This window comes from Saimiri boliviensis, chromosome 11 (assembly GCF_048565385.1).
Source record: "Saimiri boliviensis isolate mSaiBol1 chromosome 11, mSaiBol1.pri, whole genome shotgun sequence".
In the NCBI taxonomy this organism is placed as follows: domain Eukaryota; kingdom Metazoa; phylum Chordata; class Mammalia; order Primates; family Cebidae; genus Saimiri; species Saimiri boliviensis.
The window spans coordinates 32,581,529-32,606,550 of record NC_133459.1 but is presented as its reverse complement, the minus strand read 5'-3'; the positions used below and the strand labels follow the sequence as shown (position 1 = coordinate 32,606,550).

The following is a 25,022-nucleotide window of genomic DNA, read 5'->3' as shown; positions in this document are numbered from 1 at the left end:
TCATGTCATCTGCGCCCATCTTTTGGTTGCCAAGTCCTGCCAGTTCAACCTCCTAAGCATCTTTCTGATTTTTCCCTTTCTCTGCAACACCGGTACCCCTGACCTTATTCAGGTGCTCTCACATCTGGAACACTGAAGCAGCCTCCTGCTCATCTCCACAGTTTCTCCCTCCTGCCTATCCTCTATTCTGGTCCAGAGTGACCTTTCTAAACCATATCTGGCCATGCTGTTTCCTTGATGAAAACCCTCCAATGGCTCCTGTTACCCATGCAGTATAGTCCAGAGCCTTAGCTCAGCATCCAGTACCCTGTAGCTGGCTGTCACTCCTAAATTGTGCATTCTGCTCATGCATTTATTTATTCAGGAGATGTTTAGACACTAGGTATTGGAATTATAATTATTATTTGTTTCAAGCTAACCAGCGCAGAATAAGAATTGTATTGGCTAACACTTTTTACCCTCTTTCTAGGCACTTGGGGCCAGGCTAAGCACTTGATATGCATAATCTCTCTTAACTCTTTTAATAACCCTATGAGGCTGCTATTATTTTCATTCCCCTTTGACAGATGAGGAAACTGAGCCCAGAAAGTTAACCTAGCCTGCCGAAGATGGCTCAGCTAGGAAGTAATAGAGCCAATACTTCTGTTACCCAAGCCCATGCCCTTGACCACTCATCAATCCCAATTTCTTTCATATATATTAGACTAAACTGGTGGTATCTTTCTCCATACACATATTTTGTAAAAAATATGGGCATAGAATTCATACAAATTAAAAATTACAAAACTTACTGTCTACCAGACACTAGCATAGGAATTTGGTAAATTCTTCTCCTAAGTGCTCCAGGGCCAACCACAAGATTCCTGCCTTGAACCCCAGATCCCAGAACCCCCATTCCTGCTTCCTCATGTGGTGTCCCATGTCTGGGTTAGTTATGATTTCCCAGGAGGGGCCTCTGCTTTTCTCTCTGGACCAGCTCTATGGGGTGCATGGTGGGCCCTTGATAACTGCACTGAATTAAATCGGATTGAATTGAACCAAATTGAATTCACAGGCAGATATTTTCCAGCAGTGGCTGGGATTTAAGTTCGTTGTTGTCCTAATCATCTTGTGGTAGATTGCATTGCCTCCTCCGTAAGCCAAGCTAAGTACTTAGGTTTTTGAGGATGTATATCTTAAGGGGTTTCCATTCAAGCAGGGTAGTTTTTCTGCATAGGCCACTGGAAATAGATCTGAGTTGGATGTGTTCTTTGATGTAGTTTTCTGATACACCTCGGAAGTCAAACAATGTGGGTTTAAGAATCATCCATACTGGCCAGGCGCGGTGGCTCAAGCCTATAATCCCAGCACTTTGGGAGGCCAAGGCGGGTGGATCACGAGGTCAAGAGATTGAGACCGTCCTGATCAACATGGTGAAACCCCGTCTCTACTGAAAACACAAAAAATTAGCTGGGCATGGTGGCGCGTGCCTGCTACTCAGGAGGCTGAGGCAGAAGAATTGCCTGAACCCAGGAGGCAGAGGTTGCGTTGAGCCGAGATCGCGCCATTGCACTCCAGCCTGGGTAACAAGAGTGAAACTCTGTCTCAAAAAAAAAGAATCATCCATACTGCTTACACTGCTGCATGACCTTGGGCAAGCTACTTAACCTCTCTGGGTCTCTGGTTCTTTATCTGTCTGTCCCATTAGGATACTGTGAGAATTAAAATGAGAAATTTAATGTGAACTCTTACCATGCACAATGCTTAGTAACAGCACACAGCATTTGGCAATAATTATAACAGTTGTTCTTCTTTCCCTGTCTCTCCTGTCCCTGTTGAATTGGACAGTGAACTGGATTGGGAGCAAGGACAATAAGGAAATGACAGAGGCAGAAATCAGGAAGCATGGTCTTCAGTGGAGGTTGGTCAGCCAAGGGCTCTGGATCAATGGGGAGTTCTTAGGTTCTATGCTTGGGAAAGCAGTTGAAGGATATGGAAAATTGAGAGAGGATGAGCCTGGAGAGATAGATAGAGGCTAGATGATTCATATTTTATTCTGAGGACAATAGGAAGCCACTGGAAGGTTTACAGCAGGGAAGTAACATGATCAGCTTTGCATTTTTGAAAGACCACCCTGGCTGCTGCTGGAGAACAGATTGGATGGATGGATGCAGGCACAGACACAAGCTGCTCATTGTTGCAGTTGCCCAGGTGAGAGATGATGAGGCCTGAATTAACGCAGGCTGTATTAGTGGAGACTGAAAGGAGAGAGGGATTTAACAGACTTAAAAACAGCAACAGTTGGTTAGCAATACAATGAACCCGAGGGACAAAGCCAGGGTGGGCAAGGGGGAGAGGAATAAGTCGGCTGTCAGCCCTTGGTTTGAGTGGCCAATGTGTGGGATGGCAGGAAGTGGCAAAGAGGGTGATGGCATCTTAAGTTCAAGATGCCCCTTGGACAGCAGAAATAGATGGAGGTAAGGATTTAAAGGTTTGGGGAGGAGTAAAGGTTTAAAATAGATGTGTAGGAGCCATCAGCATAAAGTTATGTGCGAGGAGAGCATTTACAAAAGGGAGACAACAGGGAAAGAGGGAGGATGAGAGGACAAGAGGACAAGCAAAATAAATTAGAGTATTAGGACATCCTGGGAACCTAGCCTCATCCACCAGAGAGGGTGGGCATGGAGTTGATTGTGCTGGCATCTGGCATGTCAAGGAAAGGCCTGGGAATTCCACTAGGTGTCCACTGTGTGTCTGCTGTGGTCATGGAAGGCCCTCTATCTTCCTGCCTGGCCTAGAGAGTCCCCTGAATTCCAATCTGTTGCACTGGCCCATGAGCCCCAGGCCTGCCCTGCACAGCTTCTTCTCCTTCAAGGGCTGGCCTTCTCATGTTGAAGAGCCCCGGTCTGCATGGGTCTTTCCCAATCTCTTCCAAGTTCCACACTCCACATTCCATAATAAGAGGGAAAGCTATCTGAGAGTGAGCAAAAGAGTGAAACACCTTGAAAGTGGGGCTTTGTTTCCCAATTCAAGGCATGTGTCTCAGGAATCATATGAGTCCTTGATGGTGGACTCCCTGAAAAGGCTTGCAGAGCTCCAATATGTGTTAAGGTCTTCTAAATTCTTGGCTCCACAGATACTGCTCTGAACTAAACAAATGAAAGTGTCTAGAATTCATGCTCATGGAATATAACTCAGTTGATTAGGAGTTGTCCCAGAAATCTACATTTTCAGTACTCACCCTAGGCCATCTCGATGAAACTAGTCAGAGATCACCTTAGAGAAATACTGACTTAAAAAAGAGAACTGTGAGGGGACCCAACATCCAACAACCATCCACAATTTGCCACACTATTGACAGTTCATTTAGTCCTCACCAAATGAGGTGAGGTAAACATATCATCATTTATTGTCAAGTAAATAATCTGGGGCTCCGAGATATTTAGCGACTTGATTCCCTGAATTTGGTGCCCCTGTTGGCCCTAGACCTCATTTGTAGCCATGAAGGGAAGAAAAGGAGGAAGAGAAAGGAAGGAAAGAAGGGAGAATGGAAGGAAGAAAGGAAAGGGGGAGGTTAGCTAGTAAATTCAAGGTAGGAGGATTAAGAACGGTGGATCTTGAATCTTTCATTCTTTATTGAGTCATTTCTTAATTATGAGAAAGCATCCTGTGACCTGAAAGAGATGAGTACTTCCATTTTCCTTCGTGGATGATTGAAGTGTATGCCCAGTGGTGACCTCTTCAGTGAACCCAGGGCATTAATGGGGAATCCTCCTTGAACCAAATTTTAGAGGAACAGACAAGTTTTCACATGTGCCCTTATCACTAATGCCAGCCTAATGCCTGATTCTACAAAGGATTAATAGTCAACAGAAAGGTAGATATGTTTCATTTCTCTTTGGTCTGAACATTCTCAAGTGGGAAGTCATGACATCGGCAGCTTTAGAGAAAGTATGAAATTACAAGTGTTGTCCATTGACAGCCTGTCCTTTGAAGTTATCTCGTTAGACCATCAATCTTCACTTGTCACTTTCAGTCCTCCAGACTCAATTACCCCTGGCTACCCCACTCCCATATCCCCACCGAAGTTCTGCCATAGCCCCGTGGATGCCAGTACTCACATTTGATTCCAGTTCTCCACTCACAGCTGTTTAATCTTAGGCAAGTCACTGAACCTCCTAGCACCTCATGTCCTGTTGGTGGGATTTAAATGGCACAAGTTTGGGGGAAGGTAATTTTCACAGTAAGAATTGAAGTATAAAATGTGGATACCACTTTTAGGAATTTATACCAAGGAACTAGGGAATAGTGAGAGGTTAGTGCAAAATTAGATGTGCAAGGGTATTCACTGCAGCATTATTTATTATAATGGGGAAAAGGACACAGTATATGTCCAATATTAATAGTTTAATAAACTGTGGCACCTGTGGCTGATACGTGTGGCAATTAAAGTTACAATTTCAAAGGATAGTCAAAGAAATTGGAAAATGCTTAATATAGGATATTAAGTTAGAAAATCAATATACAAAACTGAATATGTAGTTTAAGCTAAATATACAGTACTAATGCATTTTATTTATGTTCTTTTGTATTTCTTTTACAATAAGTATATATTACTTTCTGCATACAGAAAAATTAGTTAAAATATATTTTGAGAGCTCCCACCACCTACAGGGTTAGGAAAAAACTTTTTAGCAGACGTTTTTCATAATCCAACTCCATTCCAACTCAGCTCCTTCATTTTCTGTCACTTCCTCCCTATCATCTTCAGTTCCCCACACCATTCCCTCCCTTGCACCTTGCTTTAGCTACCCTGAGCTGCTTGGCAGCCTATAAATGCATCGTTACAATGCATACTGCCATGCCTTTGTGCTTCCTGCTTACCCTAGCCAAAATGACCTTCCCCACATTTTTCAAGAACTAATTCAGGCATCTCCACTTCTTCCTTGACAGTTAATTATTTCCTGCCCCTTTCTCCTACAAAACAGTTTATATATACTTAATAATTACTTATTTTGTAGCTGTCATTTTGCCTTTCTTCAACATATTTGGGAACCCCAAGGAAGGAAGACTAACTCTGTCTCAGAGGATCAGGAAAGGATTCACAGAGATGAGTTGCAGGAAAATGCGTAGGAGTTTGTCCACTAGACAAAAGACAATAAATGTCCCAACAGAATTCCAGAGTGAGTTCCCAGCTTGTATCTATTTCTCTGATAACTCTTATCTCACTGTATAGTGTGTTACTTATGGGTACATCTTTCTCTCCTGCCAGTGAGGTCATTGAGAGCAGAAAATGTGCCTTGTTTGCCTTGCAGTGTTCAGCATGGTGCCTGGCACATCTGGGCATCATAAATACATTTTTGTCCCAGAGAGTGAAGGTCTGAAAATAACAAGACAGCAATTACCTTTCTCCTTGTCTCAGGGTGAATGGAGAAAAATCATATTCTTATTGTCACTTATCATTGGTTTCAAGTATGAGCCCAGAGATGCTGAAAATGCTTTATATTCTGCTAATTTGAACCAAATTAAAGAAGTTGTTCACTTGGTAGGCCTTAAGAGAATAGTCTGCAAAATTTGGACTTCATTTGAGTATAAGAACTGTACCAACATGAGCTTTGCTTCCCATTTAAACAACATGCCACATTTCCGAATGATGCCTTTGAAATAAATACTGTTTGATTAATGTTTCTCTTGGACTCATAAAATCTTTATGGAAATCTTCTCTCATCTCATAGACTATGAGAAGAAAGAGAGAGCCAAAACCACTGAGCCTGAAGTAAAGAGTGCAGTGTTTTCTCATATGTGGGTCACACTTTAATGTAAATAGTTTTTAAATGCAAATCCCAAACTGACTACACATTAGCTCAAAAATCCTACCTCTGTCCAAGTGCTGAATCTGTGAGTTAAGATCTCCTAATCTCTGATTAAAGAGTAGGTGGTATGGAACTGTATCCATTCAGATAGAAAGTTTGAATATATTAAAAGATCTAGTAATGACCATACTAGGGATAAGAACACAAATGCTGGCAGAAATAAAAACAGCTTTGTGTCCTCCCTCAGAGACAGAGAGAGAGAGAGAGAGAGAGAGAGAGAGAAGCAGTAAGTTGGCAGAGCTGAGCTCTCAACCCAGCCATGCAAAGGGGCACTGACTTGGAAGCCATACACCCATTCAACATACATTTTTGGGGTGCCTGGTATATAATAGGCATTATACTATGACATTAAATTAGATAAACATAATCTTTGGTCTCCATGAGGTCACAATCAGTGTTTGCTCATCCACTGACCAGCTGTTAACTTTGAGTCATTTACTTAACCTTTCAAGCTTCAGGTTTTTAATGTAAAAATTTTGGATAACAGGATATCAGTAGCTTATTGTGCAGATTAAATAAGGTAATGTTTACAAAGCACTTTGCATAGAACTTAACATATTATAAACTCTCAATGAGTGTTACGTATTAGTATGAGGTGTGATGTGCTATGCTAAGTTATTTATATTCATGGTCTCATTTGTTCTCTCATTTACTCTACCTCTGTCACCTTGAGTAGGTTTTAATTCACCCTTTACATAGGCAAGAAGAAGGAGGATCAGAAGAATGTGGTTTGCTAACTTGCCAAGTTCATACAGTTAGTAGTGGGAACAGCATTTAAAGCCAGTTCTTTCTTTGTCTAAAACCAATACTCATAATTATGATGGAACTGGTTAGAGCAGGAATGGGGACAGTTACCAGTGCTTGCTATCAATCATCCAAGATTGTAAGACAAAATCTCCTACCCTCATCAGGACTGGCATTTTGGGGAAGGCAAAATCTAAGGTAATGAGGTGGTCACATGACTCAGGTATTTGTGTAACTTTCAAGTCAGGGACACTTGTGGGTTAATAGATACGGGGAAGATAAATCCTAGTCCTTGGGAGAGTAGGTCCAAAGTCCAACCATTCAGCAAGAGTTTCACAAAACTGCTAGCCCATGGGGGAGCAAGAAATGGGACAAGAGATTGGAGCAGACCAGTCAGACAGATGGGCCACATTTAGGTGGAGTGGTTAATGATCAAGGATACAGGGACTCCAGGGACTAAATCCCTGGCTCCTGGAATCTTAGTTGGAGGTCAGGCAGAGGATAGAAGACTATTTCCAGAATCCACTTGACAAGAGGAAAGGGGCTCATGGTGAATTTCCTGCTGGAGACAGTTGTCACTGGGACAGAGAAAGTTGACCCTGAATATGTGGCCAAGCAAAGGCCAGGCAAAAGCTGGCACCATAGAAGCCACCAACTCATACACTCCAGTTGGAACCTCCAGCTGAGAGAACTCTTTGATTGTATTGGTCTGCATCCTGTGGCTTAGGGACAGTGGGAGTTCTGAACTAGTGACAACACATTGTTACCTCAGTGAGAAGAATGTGCTTTTTCTTTTCCTTCAAGAGCTTATGATTCAGTCCTATGGATTCACTTAAATATATATTCTTTTTGCTTTACTCCCTGTGGCAAATAGGACTACAAAACACAGCAATACTCTGTCCCCCTCCCCAAAGCTGTCCCATAAACAGTGGCAGCTATCTGAATTCCCTTGATTGAAATTGGAAAGGTCACATCTCAATAGTATCTTTAGGCCTTGCTTTTCCCATTTGTGACAGTCTTGGATTGTCCTGGGGCCTCTCTAAGGTGTCCTTCCAGCCTTGGCCTTCTATGGGTGTCTTTCAGACATTTGGCCAGCCATCAAGCAGGTAAACGGATCAATGAGGGCTGTTCATTGAATTGTGCTCCTGGGCCTCTATCTGCTGCTTTCAGCTCCTGCTGCCACTGTCAGATCAATGGGGGGAGCAGATGGCTGTTCAGTCACAATAATGGCTCCTTTGAAGAAACTTTGCTGAGTCCTTCTCCTATAAGCTACAGAGGTCAGGGGCAGTTGTGCCCAACACCTGGCAGCTCAAGGGAGGCCCATGTTGGCCTCTAATAAAAACAGCAGGGGTGTCTGGAATGGACCACATGCAGGTTTTCCACTCACCTGTGAGGCTGTCTGTCCCCATCAGAGCGGAATTGTCATTGCTCACATCTCATGGATATCTATCCCATGTGGTGCTGTCATCATCCACTGAAGCTGAAGGAAAGCACGTTGCCTCTAAGAAAACAAAGCAGGATTTTCAGCTTGTTTGCAGTAATGGCCTCACTGGCTTAGGAATCAGAGAGTCTGCTGAACAAATACATGGGACAGTAAGTGCCAAAAACCAACTCTCAGACATTACATGGTCCATTCCCCTCCTCTCTGCTTGTCAGTCAGTGCGCATGGTCCCAAATGGTCACTCCAGCCCCTGAGTCTGCCTGACCATCTAACTTGAGGAACCGACTCCCAGTTTCTACAGGTCTTAATTCAAACTATGAAGAGAGAGAATCTGATTGGCTCCACTCATCAGCTGAAGGTCCACACCTTGTCCAATCAGCTGCAGCTAGAAAGGGGCAAGCTCAGCTGGTACCAGCATAGCCAGCAGGGCAGTCCTGAGAAGAGGGCAGGGGCTTGGCAGCAACTCTGGGCATATCTTCTACATTAACTTAACCTCTCTATCTTCTCTTTGGTCTCTCTCAGAAAGTAATGGAGGAAAGTACTCTTTTCAGTTTGCCTCCCTGAGCTACACAAAATAATACAAAGGGTCTGGCATTCAGTGAAGAGAAGCTCGAGAGCAATTTCAGGGTGTCTTCACCACTACAGTATTGTCTATCTGGCTTTCACAGTCTGCAAAAGGGAGCTCTGTAAATACCAGGGATTTTGTGATTATTATGAATCCTCTAAGCAGCTAAATTTCCCAAATTCTTAGCGTTATAATGCCTTGGGATTTACAGATATGATTAAGAACAGATGAGCCTCACAAAGGTTGATGGCGAGGATCTGGGATTGCATCAAACCACAGAGAGAATTTTGCTCTGAGTTCCAGGCCCTCATCTCCCCCAGTGTGACAATGGGGACAAGTCCAGTGGAACAAGGACTGGAGGTTGCGGGGAGGGGGTGGTCGTGGCACACAGGACCTCTGTTACGGGAGCCATTGGGCCCAGGAATCCTGGCCTCTCATTCTCCCAGAACTTGTGATACAATCTATAAACCCACTCAACAGATTAGGAAAAGGCAATGCTGAGTCAGCCCTGGGCTGTGCGCCATAGCCATCCTGGACAGTTTTCTGCCATTACAGGATAGAAGACCGGCCAAGTCTGGCCCATTTCCTCTCAGCAGCCATTTGCCTTCTGCCCACACATCGATCTTGCCAAAAGAGGGCCCGTGCTGAAGCATTGAGTCATTCTCCTGCCCTCTTTAGTTTTTACTCATTTCTCAGTGTTTTCTCTGACTCTACTACTTACAATGAAAGGTGTAGAAATACCAATAAGGCAATACTATGTTTTATTTTATCTATAGACTGCAGCAACCTGAATCTATATTATCTGTCATGCTGAAAATGTTTTGACCTTCTAAAAGGAAATGAATGTGCTCCGGACCAGAGCCAAGCAAGCAGTGTAGACCCACTTGCAAGCAAAAGTCTGGGGCCTTGAGAGTTCCAGGGCATTAAATCACCATCAGAATATGACTAGAGTCTTGAAGCTGATGATCTGGAGCACTGAGAGAAGGGAAGGAGCAGTGACCCTGCAGCTACTATAACACATGGTAGAGTGAGGGTGCTGCAGCCAGGATGCCTGCGTTCTGCTACTTTATAGCTGTGTGACCTCAAGCAAGTTGCTTAACCTCTCTGTGTCTCCATCTTCTCACCTGCAAGCCACAGGTTATAATGGGTTGCTGTAATAGATGAGTAAATACATGCAAGGATGTATTTACTTAGAATACATCCTCTTAGATACACTTAGAATAGTTCCTGACATGCAGTAAATGCTGAGGGTAGCATCTGTGTCCCAAGTGGTACATAAGTGCTTTATGCTATGTCTTCTCATTCTATGCTCATATGACCCTGAAAACAGCTTCTGGTGTTCCCATTGTATGGAAGAATAAAGTGAATTTCTGATATTCAACAAATTGCCAGGGCCACGTGGCTAGTAAGCAGCCAGGACAGATTCCCAAGGTGAAAATCTCTGACTACAAAACCCATGTACTGTCTCTTGACCACTTCCCCTTGTGGTCATCCGGGCTTCCTGTAATTACAAACTCTCCCCTTTAGTTCCCTCTGTTGTCTCTTGATCCTTGACTTTCAGGGACTCTGGAATCTCAGTGCTACTTCCCAGCTGTGAGACAACTAAGACCAGTTACTTAATCTGTCTTTGCCTCGATTTCTTTATTTCTGTGAACTGGCATAGTAACAGAGCCTGTTGAGAAGGAGAACAGCAGCCCCTGATGGCTGGAAGCTGGCCTGACACTATCAGTAAGGCCTTGGCCTGCTGAGAGCTAGCCTGGCACCCACACCTAGAACTTGGGGTTCTCCGATTGACCATAAACAAGTTCATCCAATGTCAACACCCAACAAGGCCACTCTAGGACCATGATAGATTAAGACAAAAACAAGACGATTTCAAAATCATGAACTTAGACAAAAAACAAGAACACTATTCAAAATACAAAGATGACCTAGCAGCCCCTGCCTCCCTCCATCTCTTGGCTGATGTGAATAATGGCTTCTTCTTTACCAATTACAACTCTCATCTTCCTTCATTCCCCCTGCCTTGTAAATAAAATTTATGAAGTACCTGTTCAGAGAATTACACCTACTCCAGACAGTCTCTAATCCAGGGCAAAGCTCTGCTTCCTTGAACCCTCCCCCAAACATCTAACACAAGCCTGAATCCTACAGTCAATTATTTCTTACCCTCTTACTGAGACACTGCACAGCTCCCTGTGGTGTGTATTCTCGACCTCACTGCCACCAGTCAGTAAACCCAACTTTCTTCAACTACAGCGAGGCCCAAGGTGGTCACTGGCCAGGGGCTGATACTGCCTCTAGAATCATAAGTGATGATGCCTGGAGAACACTTAGAAATAGGGCCTACTCCATAGTAAACACCCAATGCATGTCAGTCATGGGCATGGTTTTTATTACAAGAAATGACCTTCCTCTTTGGACAGAGCTAGGGAGCATACATTTTGCTCTCACTAACCAGCTCCCTTCTTTTCTGAAGTCCATACAGTCCCCCGCTTATGCTTGCTCTGGGCACTGAAGCATTCTCTCTTTGCATTTCATAGATCTTTAGACTGCAGACCTCAAACCTAGAAAAATCTGTTTTGTCCATGACATTGGGGGCTGCTGTCTGCCCTGTCTCTGGGATCCCAATGAAGGACATCCTCTCAGGGTATTTAGACAGCATGGAGAGGCGGGAGCGGGGCTCGATGAGCAGTGGAGTGACGATCAGGCCTTGGCAGCCCCTTCCCACTTCCTAGCAGAGTAGATACTTTGCACATGGAATTTCCCTCACCCACTTGCCAAGACTGTGTGGGCCAGAGGAGCCTGGCCAGATTCTTCATCGCAAATGTACTCACAGCTGCATCAGCGAGGGACAGCCCCAGGGACAGCAGAGTTCTTCCATGCCTACTGCTGCTAATTGCAGATAATGCATTAAAAATACAGAGCTGCATCTGTTCATTGTAACATGGGTATCGAGGAATTTACGTGGTTTATAATGACAGGGTGTGAGGAGAGGAAAACGCTTATTCTGTCTGGGAGCCAGAGGCACAGCTGTGGGCAAAGAGCTGGAGGTGTGGTTTCTGGTGCCCATCAAACTCTCTGGGTGCTAGCCAAGGCCCTCCCTTTGAGACACCCCGGGATAGATCCAGGTATTTATCTGGAAATACCAAACTACGTAACATAACCAATCAAGCAGAAAGTGGATGTCCAGATGCCTAGGAGGCCCTCCGGCCCAACTCTGGTATTTTCAGAGTTCCTGAGAGAAGGGAGGCACAGGACAGAAGAAACAACATGCCTCTTATGATTCGGTTGTTCATTTTCCACCAATCATGAGCTGAGCAGCCAACCTGCTATTCGAGTTGTCTGTAAAATGGGGTGTTTAAAGTACCTCTCTCCTTGAATATTTTTCTTAAGTAAAATAATTGGATTAAATGGCCTCAAACAGTACCCAAATCATCTAACACAAGCCCAAATCCTGCAGTGAATTATTTCTTGCCAGGTAAGATGTAGGCTTTCAATAAAAGTGTGCTATTATCATTCTACTCCATTATGTAGATTTTAGAGCACAGGGATGAATCAGGCAAGATCCGTTCCCTTCTTTACCAGTTGGGGAGACAAACAATTCCTATAATGTACTGTACACTGAGATGGCATTGTATAGACTTACATAAGCTATTATGGGAACACAGAAGGGAGTTGGGAGCATCAAAGAGAGCCTCCTAGAGGAAGGGATGCCTGACCTAAGTCCTGTAGAATAGGTTGAAGTCTACCAGACCTAAAAGGTCGGAGGGATGATTCCAGCCATGAGTAGTATGTGCAAAGGCCCTGAGGAAAGGGGGAGAGTGTTGTGTTGCTGGGGGAAATGCAGTATAGCAGGACCTTAGGGCAGATGCATTAGGTATCTGTTGCTGTGTTACATATTACTCCAAAACTTAGTGTCTTGAAACAACATTATTAGCTCATATTTTCTGTGTGTTAGGAACGTAAATGTGGCTTAATTGGGTTCTCTGGTTTAGGATTTCTCATAAGGCTTCAATCAAAGTGTTCACTAGGGCTGCCATCATCTCAAAGCTCAACTGGAAGGGAGGACTAGCTTCCAAGTTTCTTCACATAGTTGTTTGCTGGATTCAGCTCCTCAGTGCTATTGACCAGAGACAGCACTCAGTTCCTTTCCAAAGGGAAGCTTTCAGCACAGCTGCTTCGTCAGAGCAAGCCAGAAAGTAGAGCCAGAGAGAGAGGATAAGACAGAAGTGATGGTCTTTTACAACCTGATATGAGAAGTGACATTCCATCACTTTTCCTTTATTCTACAGCCTACACACAAAGCGAGGGGATTGCGCAAGGGCATGAATACCAGAAGAGAAAGAACATTTAGAGTCCTTTTTGAAGCTGCTTATCAAAATCTGCCCTCTGGCCAATGATTCCTGTCTCTTCCACACACAAAATAAAATCATTCCTTCCCAAAGTCTCTAAACATCTCTTCCCATGAAAGCACCAACTGAAAGTCCAGGATCTCATCATCTAAATTAGGTGCAGGTGTGGATGAGGCTCTTGGGTATAATTCCTTAATTACAAGTTCCAGAATACTGTAACTGTGGATTTTGTGATTTAAAAAAACAAGAGATAAATTATCTGCCCCCTACATGCCCAACATACAATGGCAGGTTACAGGTAGAGTAATGGCTATAAACATTGCTAGTCAAAGAGGGGAAAATGTGAGGCATCAAGACATCACTGGTCCACAACAATTTTGAAATCCAGACAGGAAAAGACTGCAAGTTTCTTGGTTAGGTTTCAAAGCCTGGGGATAATTCTTCATGACTCTTCACTCTACCTTCTAAGCTCTTGGTTCTTCCCTCTTCTTCCTTTCTTTTTCATGAAAGAAAGCCTGTGTTTAAAGCTGACTTGTTTTCTTAGCCTGTTTCCTGCTGAGAATTTTAGGGGTTCAATGACCTCATTTTATTTTATACTGTCTCTGTTTCCTTCTGTCCCAGCTGTGTTTCTTCTGATGAGTTTTCTCAGAAACTTTTTGGGTCTTCTGTAAATCGCACTGAGATTCCCTCTATTACGCAAAAGCCAAACCCACAAATTTCTTTGAGAACTAAACACTTTTCAACCTGAGCCTCTTGAAAAGATGGCCAAGGGACAGCCCTTATGCTTCCTAGAGTCCCTATTGTTTTATCTGGATGCTCTATGAGGCCTACTCTAATCTCTTTAAAGGGCCTTTGTATGACTGAGTAATACCATGATCTTTTGATCTTTCTGAGGTCTTAACGAAAGGCTCCACAGTCACACCCTCAGCTTTATCTCAGACCATCTTTTCTTGACAGTACTAGCTCAAAAAGCATTTCTTAATTTTAGCACCTTTTGCTGACTTGGGAGACTGAGAATTTTTGAAACTATCAGGTCCTGGCTCACTTTAACTTTTTTTTTTTTTCTCTCTCTTCTCACATAAGCTGTAAGAAGTAATTATTTTCAACACTTTTCTTGGACATCTCCATAGCTAGATAACTAGGTTTATTAGGTACATATTTTACTTTCCATGTAACTACAGACAATAGTGGCACTAAGCTTTCTACCACTACCTAACAAGGATGCCCCTCCTCCATGATATGGTTTGCATGGGTCTTCCAAATGTCGTGTCTGGGAAAATTAATCCCCAGTGTGGTAGTGTTAAAAGGTGGGGACTTAAAGAGGTGATTGGATCATGAGAACCCTGTCTTGATGAATGGATTAACCCATCCATAGATTAACGGGTTATCACAGGAGTGGAACTAGTGACTATAAGAACAGGAAGAGGCCTGGTATGGTGGCTCATGCCCATAATCCCAACACTTGGGGAAGCCAAAGCAGGAGGATCACTTGAGGTCAGGAGTTTAAGCCCAGCCTGGCCAGCATGGTGAAACCCTGTCTCTACTAAAAATACAAAAATTAGCCAGGTGTGGTGGCATGTGCCTGTAGTTCCAGCTACCTGTGAGGCTGAGGCAGGATAATCTCTTGAACCAGGAAGATGGATGCCATAGTGAGCCGAGATCGTGCCACTACACTGCTGCATAGGCAACAGAGTGAGACTCCATCTCGCTCTGCTGAAAACAAAAAAAAAAAAAAAAAAGAAAGAGACCTGAGCAGGCACATCAACATGCTCAGTCCTCTCTGCAGACAGTCCTCACCAATAAGAAGGCTCTCACGAAATGCAGCCCTTTGACCTTGGACTTCTCAGCCTCTGTAACTGTCAGAAATAAATTTCTTTTCTTTACAAATTACCCGGCTTCAGGCATTCTGTTACAGCCAATAGAAAATGGACAAAGACATTCTGGTTTCCAATAATATGTTCGTCACTTCTTTGAAGTCCTCACCGGCCGTATCCTCAAAGTCCACATTTCTAGAGTGTCTTCAATTGTCTTTCAGGCAATTGGAGATTTCTCTAACAAGCTCCTCAGAAGACTCTTCACCTCTGCCCACTGCCTGGTTCCAAAGCTATCTCACATTTTTAGGTATATGTCACGACACCTTCTCTCCCTTGATACCAGAATCTGCAGTCATCATTTCAGGTTATAACAAATTATCTGAAACCTTAGTGGCATGAAACACCTATTAGTTTCTATGGGTCAAGAATCAGGTACAGTTTAGCTGAGTCTGCCACAAGGCGGTGTCCACTGGGGCTACAGGCATCCCAAAGCTCAAAAGGGGAGTGATCCACTTCCAGGCTTACTCACAGTTATTGGCAGGGTTCAGTTCCTTGCAGGCTATTTGAATGAGGATCTGAGTTCGTCACTGGGTGTTGGCCGGAAACCACTCTCCGTTCCTTGCCACATTAGCCTCTCCATAGGACAGCTTTCAGTGTGTCAGTTTGCTTCACGTGAGAGAGAAGAGCCAGAGAGAGTGGTCACAGCCTTTCATAGCCTATCAAAAGTGAAATCCTATCACTTTGGCCACCAGGTCCAGCCCACACTCGAAGGGAGGGGATTACACAGGACATGAATTTCAGGAGTTGGGGATGACTGGGAGCAGTTTCAGAAACTGCCTAGCACAGTGCACATTAGGGACAGCACAGCTAGCAAGTCACCAGTGGCCTGATTATGCCATGTCAGACTCCCATAGGTGATGGACAACCACTGAAATATTTCACTGTTGAAGAGAAGAAATAGAAATGTCACCCAGCAGCCAGAGCGGAGGAAGCATTGGAAATGGAGCACCGGGTAGGGAGAGCTGTTGCAGCACAACTACTTCAAGGCATGGCTTTATAACGAAATGTTCATTGTATCACTGGTAATCCAACCCAGAGGTCAGGGCCAGCCTGAAGAGTCATATCCCCTTTGGGCCCTTGGCCAAACTGTTTATCCTGCTTGTGACTATCTTTCTGTGTGTTGCTCTTGCCTTTTTAACCCATCCTTTAGAGACCAGGGCAGGCATCCCCATTCCTAGGGCACTCCTTACACGTCAGACACCACTTACAGTGATGTCCCAGGCATTTATTTCCTAGCACACCTGTGTGTGTGTGTGTCGGGGGGGGTCGTATTGTTCGATGGAAGTATGACAAGTGGTCACATGGCAGGACAAAGGGGCATCAATGCTTTTGTGACCTCATCCTGGTGACCTCAACCCATCCACGGACCTGACTTCCTGTCTTAAAGGCCCAGGAACTGGACATTTTTGGCCCCAAATAATTGATGTTTTAGTAGAGGCTGAAACCAAGATTCCTAAGTTGCTGTGTGGCCCAGATGCCAGTTGAATATTTTGCAACTGATTATCAACTTCTCTGTTGGAATTTGAGGGAAACCCAATAAATAAATATACTTATTCTCCTCTCAAGTGCAGAATCAATTGGCAGATGCAAGAGAAAAACAGATGAGGATCAGCATATCACCTTTATTACTGATGAACTGATTGGAGACCTGTCTGAATGTGCTCTGCAGCTAGGGAGATGGGGAGAGAGAGAAAGGGAGCGTGGAGAGGGCCAGCTGAGCATGGTCTGCTCCTCCTCCCAAACTCACCAGTCAGATGAGCCATGCCTTCTATGCAGAGTGAATGAGTGGCTATAAGAAGGAGAACTTGTCTGTGGTCCCAGGACCAAGAGCATCAGTATCACCTGGGAACTTTTAGAAATGCAAAGTATAGATCCAACTCCCAGAAATACTAAATCAAACTCTGGGGGTGAGGCCTGGCAATTTGTATTTTAATAAGCCCTGCAGGTGATACTAACGCAGGCTTAAAGCTGAGAATCACTGGCCTGTTGGAAGTTGTTCCCCACAAGACCCAGGAAGAAGTATTCCCCTGGAATATTTTGCCACCCATGCCCACCCATTTACTCCACTTCCTGAGAAAACATATCCCAGAGAGAGGATTCACAGTTCCCACACTTTGTTTTTAGCTTACAGCTGCTCCAAGAAATACCAAGTGAAGGCTTCTCATTATCTCCCCTCTTTCCAAAGGGAAAGAATGCCATGGGTTTGGTGTCTTCTTTCTTGCACTCCTTCAGAGGAGCCAGGGGGTAATCCCTTTGTTGGCACTTGATAGTCTCTGAAGACTGAAATGATCACTAACACGAAGTCAAAGATAGAAGCACGTGGCTTTCCACTACTGAAATCTTTCTGTGGCTCTCAATTGCACTTAGATTTCCACGTTAACCCCTTGCCAAGGCCTTCACCCTTCCAACCATGTCTCGCCCATTTGTTCATACCTCCAGTCACTCTGGCCTCCCTCCATCCCTCTAATACGCCAAGCTCACTTCTGCAAGGACCTTTGTTTGCACTTGCTGCCCTGCTGCTTGGAAGACTCTTCTCTCACACCTTGGTTTGTCTGGCTCCTTCTTGTCCTTTAAATCCAAACCCAAATGCCAGCTCCTCAGAAATCTTCTGACCACCCATTTCAAGTGCCCTCTACCCTATGCATCATCGTTTATCTCATTACCCACCTTTATTTTCTTGTGAGTACTTGACACTATCAAAAACTGATCTGCTATATTTATTTGTTTTGTTTTGTTTTTTTGAGACAGAGTATCACTCTGTCACCCAGGCTGGAGTGCAGTGGCACGATCTTGGCTCACTGCAATCTCCACCTCCTGGGTTCAGGCAATTCTCCTGCCTCAGCCTCCTGAGTAGCTGAGATTACACATGCACACCACCACACTGGCTAAGTTTTGTAGTTTTAGTAGAGACAGGTTTCAACATGTTGATCAGGCTGGTCTCGAACTCCTGACCTAGTGATCCACTCACCTCGGCCTCCCAAAGTGCTGGGATTACAGGCATAAGCCACTGAGTCAGGCCTATTTGTTCCTTTTTTTTTTTTAATTGTCTGATTCTCCTTGCCAGAATGTGAGAGATGAAGGACTTTGTTGTATTTCTAGCAACAGAATAGTTGCTGTTAAATTGCAGGTATAAGATTTACATAAATACCTGTTGAATAAATGAATAAATAAATTAATGACTACATGAACACAGTGAAAGGCCTGCGGAGAGAAGGATCAGAGTGGAGTGATTTAGCCATCAAGACGGCGATGGGCCTGCCTTCCTCTTCTCAAGGACTGGGGCACCTGAGGCCAGCTGAGTGGGCCTGGAATGCTGGCATCACACCAGATTGTCCGCCTACTTTTCCTCTCACCCATTATCCTAGGTCCAGGCTCCCCCCGACTTCTCCTCCTTCCTTCCCTTTCCCTCCACTGACATTACATTACAGTCATTAGAAGCCAGCAGATTCAGACCCTCCTGTTGTCTTTTTCATAAAGGACTGTTAATGGAGTTAGTTTTCAGCAGGGAAACTGCAAACTGTTGTCAAAACTCTGACTTGGCCATGCACATTCACATAATTAATCACACAGGAAACCAGAAAGGGCAGCATGAGGGCCAGGGTGTAGCTGTGTGGGGGCCCTCTTCGCAGAGAGGAGTGTGGTGCATCACACAGCTGCTGCCCACCAAGAGCCCACAGTTCAGGTTGGAAACAAGACAATCCAACTGGAACCACTACAGAGTAATACAAGTCAGGATCTAATTAGCACTGGAGGGTAGGAGGTGGCCCTCCACCTTCAAGATGTTGGTAACAAGAGATTGGCAACAAAGGAAAGGAGGTTAAATGGGCCATGTAGAGGCTGGAGATAGAAACAGGATTAAAGACTCTTCTAGAATTGTAATGAAGAGGGCATTTATTGAGTAATGTATTCTCTATTGTTGTGTAACAAATTACCACAGACTTAGTGGCTTAAAACAAAATACACTTATATGGTTTAAACATTTATAGTTTTAAACTTACATTTATACAGTTTCTGTAGGGTCAGAAGTTTGGTAACAACTTAGCTGCATGCATTGCTTGAGGCCTTGCTCAGCCAGGGCCAAGTTCTCACCTGATGGCTTGTCTGGGGAAGGATTCACTTCCCCATTTGTGTGGCTTCTGCAGCATTAAGTTCCTTGTGGTTGGTGGACTGAGAACTTGTTTCTCAGTGGCTGATGGTCTGAGGCCACCCTCAGCTGCTAGACATTTCCCGCAGTTCCTTGCCATTCCTCACCACAGGGGTTTCTCAAACTTGACCACTTACTTCATTAAGCAGCAAGGAGAATCCCTAGAGCAAAGTGGCTAGCAATGTGTAGTATTATTTATCATCACATAATCACAGAAGTGACAGCCCATTTCCTTTGCCATATTCTATTGGTTAGAAGAAAGTCACGGGTCCAGCCTGCACTTAATGGGAGGGGATTGTACAAGGGTGTGAACACAGGAACGGGGGAAAGGATTATGGAACAGCCACTCCAGAGCATATCCACGGCCCCAGAGGATACCAGCCACCCCAGAAGATATCTGCTACCTATTAGGTTTAGGACTGTACCAAATATTTTGACATGTATTACCTCAGTTAATCGCTAAAACAACCTGTAAGGCAGGCATGCACAGATAAGAACATGAGGCTCAGAGGATTGAGAACTTGCCAACATTAAGATGGGGACCATCATATTATGGCATCAAGTGAACTTGTGTGATCGTAGAGGCTGGAGTGCTGGCACCCTTACAGTAAGGAGCAAGGGCCCCAGGGAGGCAGGGAGAGCAAGAGCGGGATAGCTCCCCTTGAGGGGTGAGACCAGAAAGAAAGGATGGGTATGGATTACATTTCGAGAATGAAGGAAACTGAGAGCACTTATATCTGCAGATCTCTGTTTTCTCAATGAAGCAGAAAATGAAGGTGTCTCCTGAGAAAGTGGAGGTTAGGCTGAAAGGGGAGCAGAGCCAAGTTGGAATAGCAGCTGTGGGGAATGGGGAATGGGAATTTTACCAGCATGCCTACAAATTGTCAGGTGGAGAATAAGGCTGCTTCCTTCGTGAAGACTGCAGCATAGGCTTGGTGGGTGGCCCCCAGCCCCTCCCCCAGCACTTCCTGTGCTCACTTTCATCATCACGCTTTGCAGTGATGCGATTTATGCCCAAGTCCATCTCTGTAATTAGATGGAAAGTTTTTACAGGGCAAGAACTTAACAGTAGTACGTAACTTGCCTCCCCGTACCCAGCACAGTGCCTGGCACATGGAAGTCCTCTGCAAATGGCCAGTTTGATTCCAGACCCTGAATTTCTAAATCACTCTATTATCTCTCATCCCCTAAAGGATCATGCAGTTCTAAATGACTGTTCAAAAATATGTATTTTTACTTTTTAGCACAGTAAAGTAGAAAGTATAGGTCCTCTATCATAGAATAGGGGTCCTTAGACGTGAAGTTAGCAAGGTCTGTTGCGTGTATAACCTGGTGACAAAAAATCAGCTTTGCATTTTGGCCCAGTATTTTGTATCTCAAGAAGTCAAAAGATCCATTTCAAAATATTCCATTTCAATCTTTATTGATTGGTATGAAATGTTGCCCACAGTATATTGTTGCCTGAAAAATCTAGTTACCCTACAGACACTTAAAGCACAATTCCATTTGTGTCGAATTATTGTCAAGCAGAAAAAAACCTAAGTCAAACCATCTCAGGGAAAAAATGAAATGTGTTATCTTCAATGAAAAGTTTAGGAGAATGTTCTGATGCCACAGGGATTCTGTCATCTCTGCCTCCTTCTTGGGCGCTATGAGATGGCAAATGGCTGTCAACATCTCCTGGACTACAGTGTCCCCTAGGACTCTTTATACAAGCCCAGAGATCCCCCCCGATAGGAACAACTTGGGTCACATGCCCACCACTGAACCAGTGACTATGGCCAAGGTGATCCTCCCCTCTGATCCAGCCTAGGTCACAAAAGGGAGTCAGAGTGCCGTGAACAAGAAGAGTGGATGCCACATGTTATACCTCTGCCCACTGAAAAAACGGACTGGTCTGGCCCCCCAACCCCTGGCATTTTTTTTTTAATCTGCCCCTTGCCTCCTCCTGATTAGAGAATACCCCTAGGGGTTCACCCTGGCCCCACTGAGCATATCTAAGTGTTGCTGGAAATCCTGGGTCCCCTCAGGCCCATCTCAACTCAGATGTCATATGTTTCTTCTGGAGCCTGAAATGGGAGCTTGAGCTCCAGGCCTTCTAGCCCAGGCAATCTGCCCGGTCCTGCCACTTGTGCAGCAGAGTCAGACCTCATGTTCCTGAACCTGGGTCCTCCAACCTGGATCACCACTCAGAATGAGGGTGTTTCTACCTCTATGACTGCTGCTTTTACGGCCCAAGCCACACCTTTGTGTACTGCTGACACTTCTCTCAAAATTAGCCCTTCCCTCCCCTCCGCTCCATTCCCCTCCTTTCCCTTCCCCTCCTCCCTGTTCCTCCCCTTCCTTCCCCTCCATTCTCTTCCATTCCCCTCCTTCCCCCTCCCTTCTCTCCCCCTCCCTTCCTCCTCCTACCTTCTTCTCCCTTCTCCTCCCCTTCTCTCCTTTCCCTCCACCCCCTCTCCTTTTCCCTCCCTTCCCCTCCTCTCCCTTCCCCTCCTCTCCCTTTCCCTCCCTCCCCCTCTTTCTCTCCCCCTTTCCCTCCCCTCCTCTCCTCCTTCTTCCATTCTTCTCCCCCCTTCCCCTCCCCTCCCTTCTCCTCCTCTCCCTTCCCCTCCCTTCCTCTCCCTTCCCCTCCCCTCCTCTCGCTTCCTCTCCCCTCCTCTCCCTTCCCCTCCCCACCTCTCCCTTCCCCTCCTCACCTCTCCCTTCCCCTTCTCTCCTCTCCCTTCCCCTTCTCTCCCTTCTCCTCCCATTCCCTCCCTTCCCCTCTCTTCTCTTCCCTTCCCCTCCTCTCCCTTCCCCTCCTCTCCCTCCCCCTCCTCAGGATCAGTTTCCCTGCCCTAATCTCTCCTCTACCAAGCCACTCACTCCTACACAAAGCATCAACCACAGCTACTCTAATGCCGCACGTCAGACCATGAACAGGAAATATAGTTCAGTGGCATTTTATTTTTATGAACTGGATCCATCAGCGCTGCCTGACTCTTTTCCCTCTGCACCGGTTTCTAGCTGACAGTTGGTACTTCCTGGTAGTGCGTTGTTTACATTGTTTTCGTTGTTTACGGTAGAGTTCAAGTTCCTCGAAGTACTTAGCTCTCAGGAGAGCTGCTCTCTGCTCATAAGGCTGCTTCTCCAGGTCTGTAGTCGCCGACCACATCTTCCCTGTGGCCTTGGCCACCTGCACCACTGACCAGTTCGGGTTCTCCCTCTTCAGCTGAGCATAATGGTCTTGGCAGAAGAGTAGGAAGGATGATGGGGGCCGTCTGGGTGCCTGGGGATCCCGCTTTCTCCGTTTCTTCCTCTTGCCGACATAATTCATCATTTCTTCCTGGTATCGGGCCTTGTCAAGTTTGGCCAGGGCTTCATATTTGGCCTTTTCATGCTTTGAGATGGATCTCCATTTTTCCGAACACTTTCTAGAGAACTCTTTAAAGCCAACGTAGGTATTTGGCTGCTGCTCCTTGAATTTGTTTCTGTAATTCAGCAAAAAGTGGATGTAAGAAGAGACATTTGCCTTGGGCTTTAGCTGGATTTCTTTTCCCATGTTCATAACTTCATCTTTTTTTCTGGATTCAATAACTTGGACAGGAGAGACAGCTGTCCCCACACTCCAGGAGCAATCTAGAAGGTGCTCTACCTGTGGTGAATTTTTCTGTCTGCAAGAGCTGCAGTCGGGGCTCAGCCTTTTCAGTGGTGGTGGCATTGTTGAGTCAGAGGAGAGAAACTGTGACATCACCCAGAAGCTGACCAATCCCAGCCAACACCTGTGAGCATTTGTGTACAGGTGCTCTTATTGGTTGGTTACTTGAGGGTCAATGTTTGCCTCTCATGAAAGATGATGGTTCATTCTTAGAAGGCTTTGAGGCACCTATTTCCCCCGGAAATCATTCTCCTTGGCTTCCTGGAGGCAGTAGGTTTTGCTGCACTTTGGGGGCTTAAAAATCCCTAGGCTGTTGTGACAGGCCCTGGGGTCTGCCTTCCTCACTATACAATTGTCAGGATGCCTCATCATCCCTTCCAAAGACAGGCTGAGAATTATGAACACGGGGAGGTGTTCAGGGCTCCAGGGCTGTCATGATAAAATGTGAAGTCTTTCTGTTTGCCTTGAACACTGGCAGCTCATGCCATACAAAGGGTTTAGTAGTAACTCTAAAAGTAATCAGGTATGACAGCTGTGACTCGGTTCCTGTCAGGACAAAGTTGTCTAATTTAAAACCTGAGCACTTGGGCTATGAGTCTGAGCTCTTCGTTTCTCTAAAGACATGCAAGGGAAAAGAAGAAGGAGAACCTTGAGATTTTATTAATTAACACTGAGTCCATGAAAATGAGATGGAATTTGTAACACATCCAGAAGCCTCCCCACTCTCATGTGAGGGGTCCCCATTTCTTAGGTTTAGAGCACAAAGCTGTAACAGCTCTACTCAAATTGTCTGGCTTCTGGCTTTTTGTAAAAGTAGTTGTACATATTCCACTAGTCTTTCAATTGGAGGGAAGAGAAAAGATGAAGTGTCTTTTTTTTTTTTTTTTTTTTTTTTGGCCTTTGGACACTGCTAGGTACTTGCCTGTGTGACACTGGGTTTAATATAACTTAATGGTTGATGATAGCCCCAAATTTATAGGACTAGAAAACTGAGTTTCATTCACATTAAAAGTAACATGTTCAATGTTGAACAGCCATTCACAGGTGGGAGTATGGGTTTGGACTGCTCATTGCTTGACTGAAGCCTGTGCTTCACCCTGCCTGCACAGAACTGTTGTGGGGGCACTGAGGGTCCAGATGTGTGGTCTCAGCAGCTGAGCCAGACAAGGAAACTTGCCTAAGGCTAGACCCCTTTTTGAATTTTTCCAGGTTCATTCCCAGGGTTCCAAGACTTCAACATTTTATCTTCTATAAAAGGAAGATGGAAACTAATAAGAGTCTGTAATCCTAGATTCTTGCCCCAGCTCTGCTGCAAGGTGGCTGGCGTACCCAAGCCATCCCCTTCCTCCCTGTGAGCCTGTGATCTCTCATAAATTGAGCATTCTGGACTGGCCAGGGAAGCCCCTCCAGGGGACAAGCCGTAGTTGTGTGGCTGGATTTGGGGGCCTGTAAGATATCAGATGCCAATCAAGGAAGTCTGGGCTAGTAGGGGGTCTGGCAAAGGAAGAGATTTTTCTGGGGACATTTATCAGCCTACGTAGCTTTTTCTCCCCCTGGCTTTTTCTCCCAAGGGACCAGAGCTTGACTCACACATTGGTTGGACATAGCAGGGTCGCATAGATGAATGGGACACAGATCCTTTCTAAGATCAAAAGATGGGACATGAGGAAGAACTTTAATGAAAGTCCACATATTAATCAGACTCTGCTCAGGCTCAGACACACACACACACACACACACACACACACACACACACACACACACACACACACACATTGTAGCTTATCTGTGCCTCTGTTCATAACCTTCCCTCCCTCTAATGATGTTCAGATCCAGGAAGATTAACCTGCAATAGCCATCAGTTAGCTAGCAGATTTAAGAAGAAAAGGCAGTAGAAGGGAAAAGCTATGTCAACCTTTTGGTATTGTCAAAGTTCCAACTTGGAAGATGAAGCAGGGAAGTCCTTGTTTAGGGGAACTTAGGAAAGGTAAATAAATCTGGCTTTCTAAATCAATGCTGTGTGCTGGGTATCTAAGGTTTGCCCTTCCAGATCCCCTTTCCAGCCTTCTCCAACCTTCTCTTTTCAACCTTCTTTGGCCTGGGAAACTGGTCTGTATGAGTCACATCAATGGATCCCATACCCTCTGGCTTCCATCTCCCTTTGGTCAGTGGGGACCCCCCACAGGAGATCAGGTATGAAGGAAAGTTAGGTCAAGGCATTTTTTTCTCCTGGATCCCCACCAGGGTCACCTGGAGCTGGTCCTGTGTCCCTGAACTGAAGGTCACTGGTCTTCGTAATATGTCCTCTCTAAATGACTCTCCTTCCACGTACAGGCATTAACCCCCCTCTATCTCCTCCTGCCTAGAATGGTAAAAGCTATACTTTTATGAACCTCTGAGGTCTCTG

General features: G+C 45.1%; 2 protein-coding genes across 8 annotated transcripts in view; one reads left to right on the top strand and one right to left on the bottom strand.

Annotated features, from left to right (window-relative positions):
- CSMD2 (CUB and Sushi multiple domains 2) overlaps positions 1-25,022 on the top strand; it is a 620,269-nt gene that overhangs the window by 260,613 nt on the left and 334,634 nt on the right. The window lies entirely within an intron of this gene.
- HMGB4 (high mobility group box 4) lies at positions 21,909-22,633 on the bottom strand. Its single transcript, XM_003937542.3, has one exon. It carries the CDS (start codon positions 22,523-22,525, stop codon positions 21,944-21,946), a length of 582 nt encoding a protein of 193 aa, XP_003937591.2. The 5' UTR covers positions 22,526-22,633; the 3' UTR covers positions 21,909-21,943.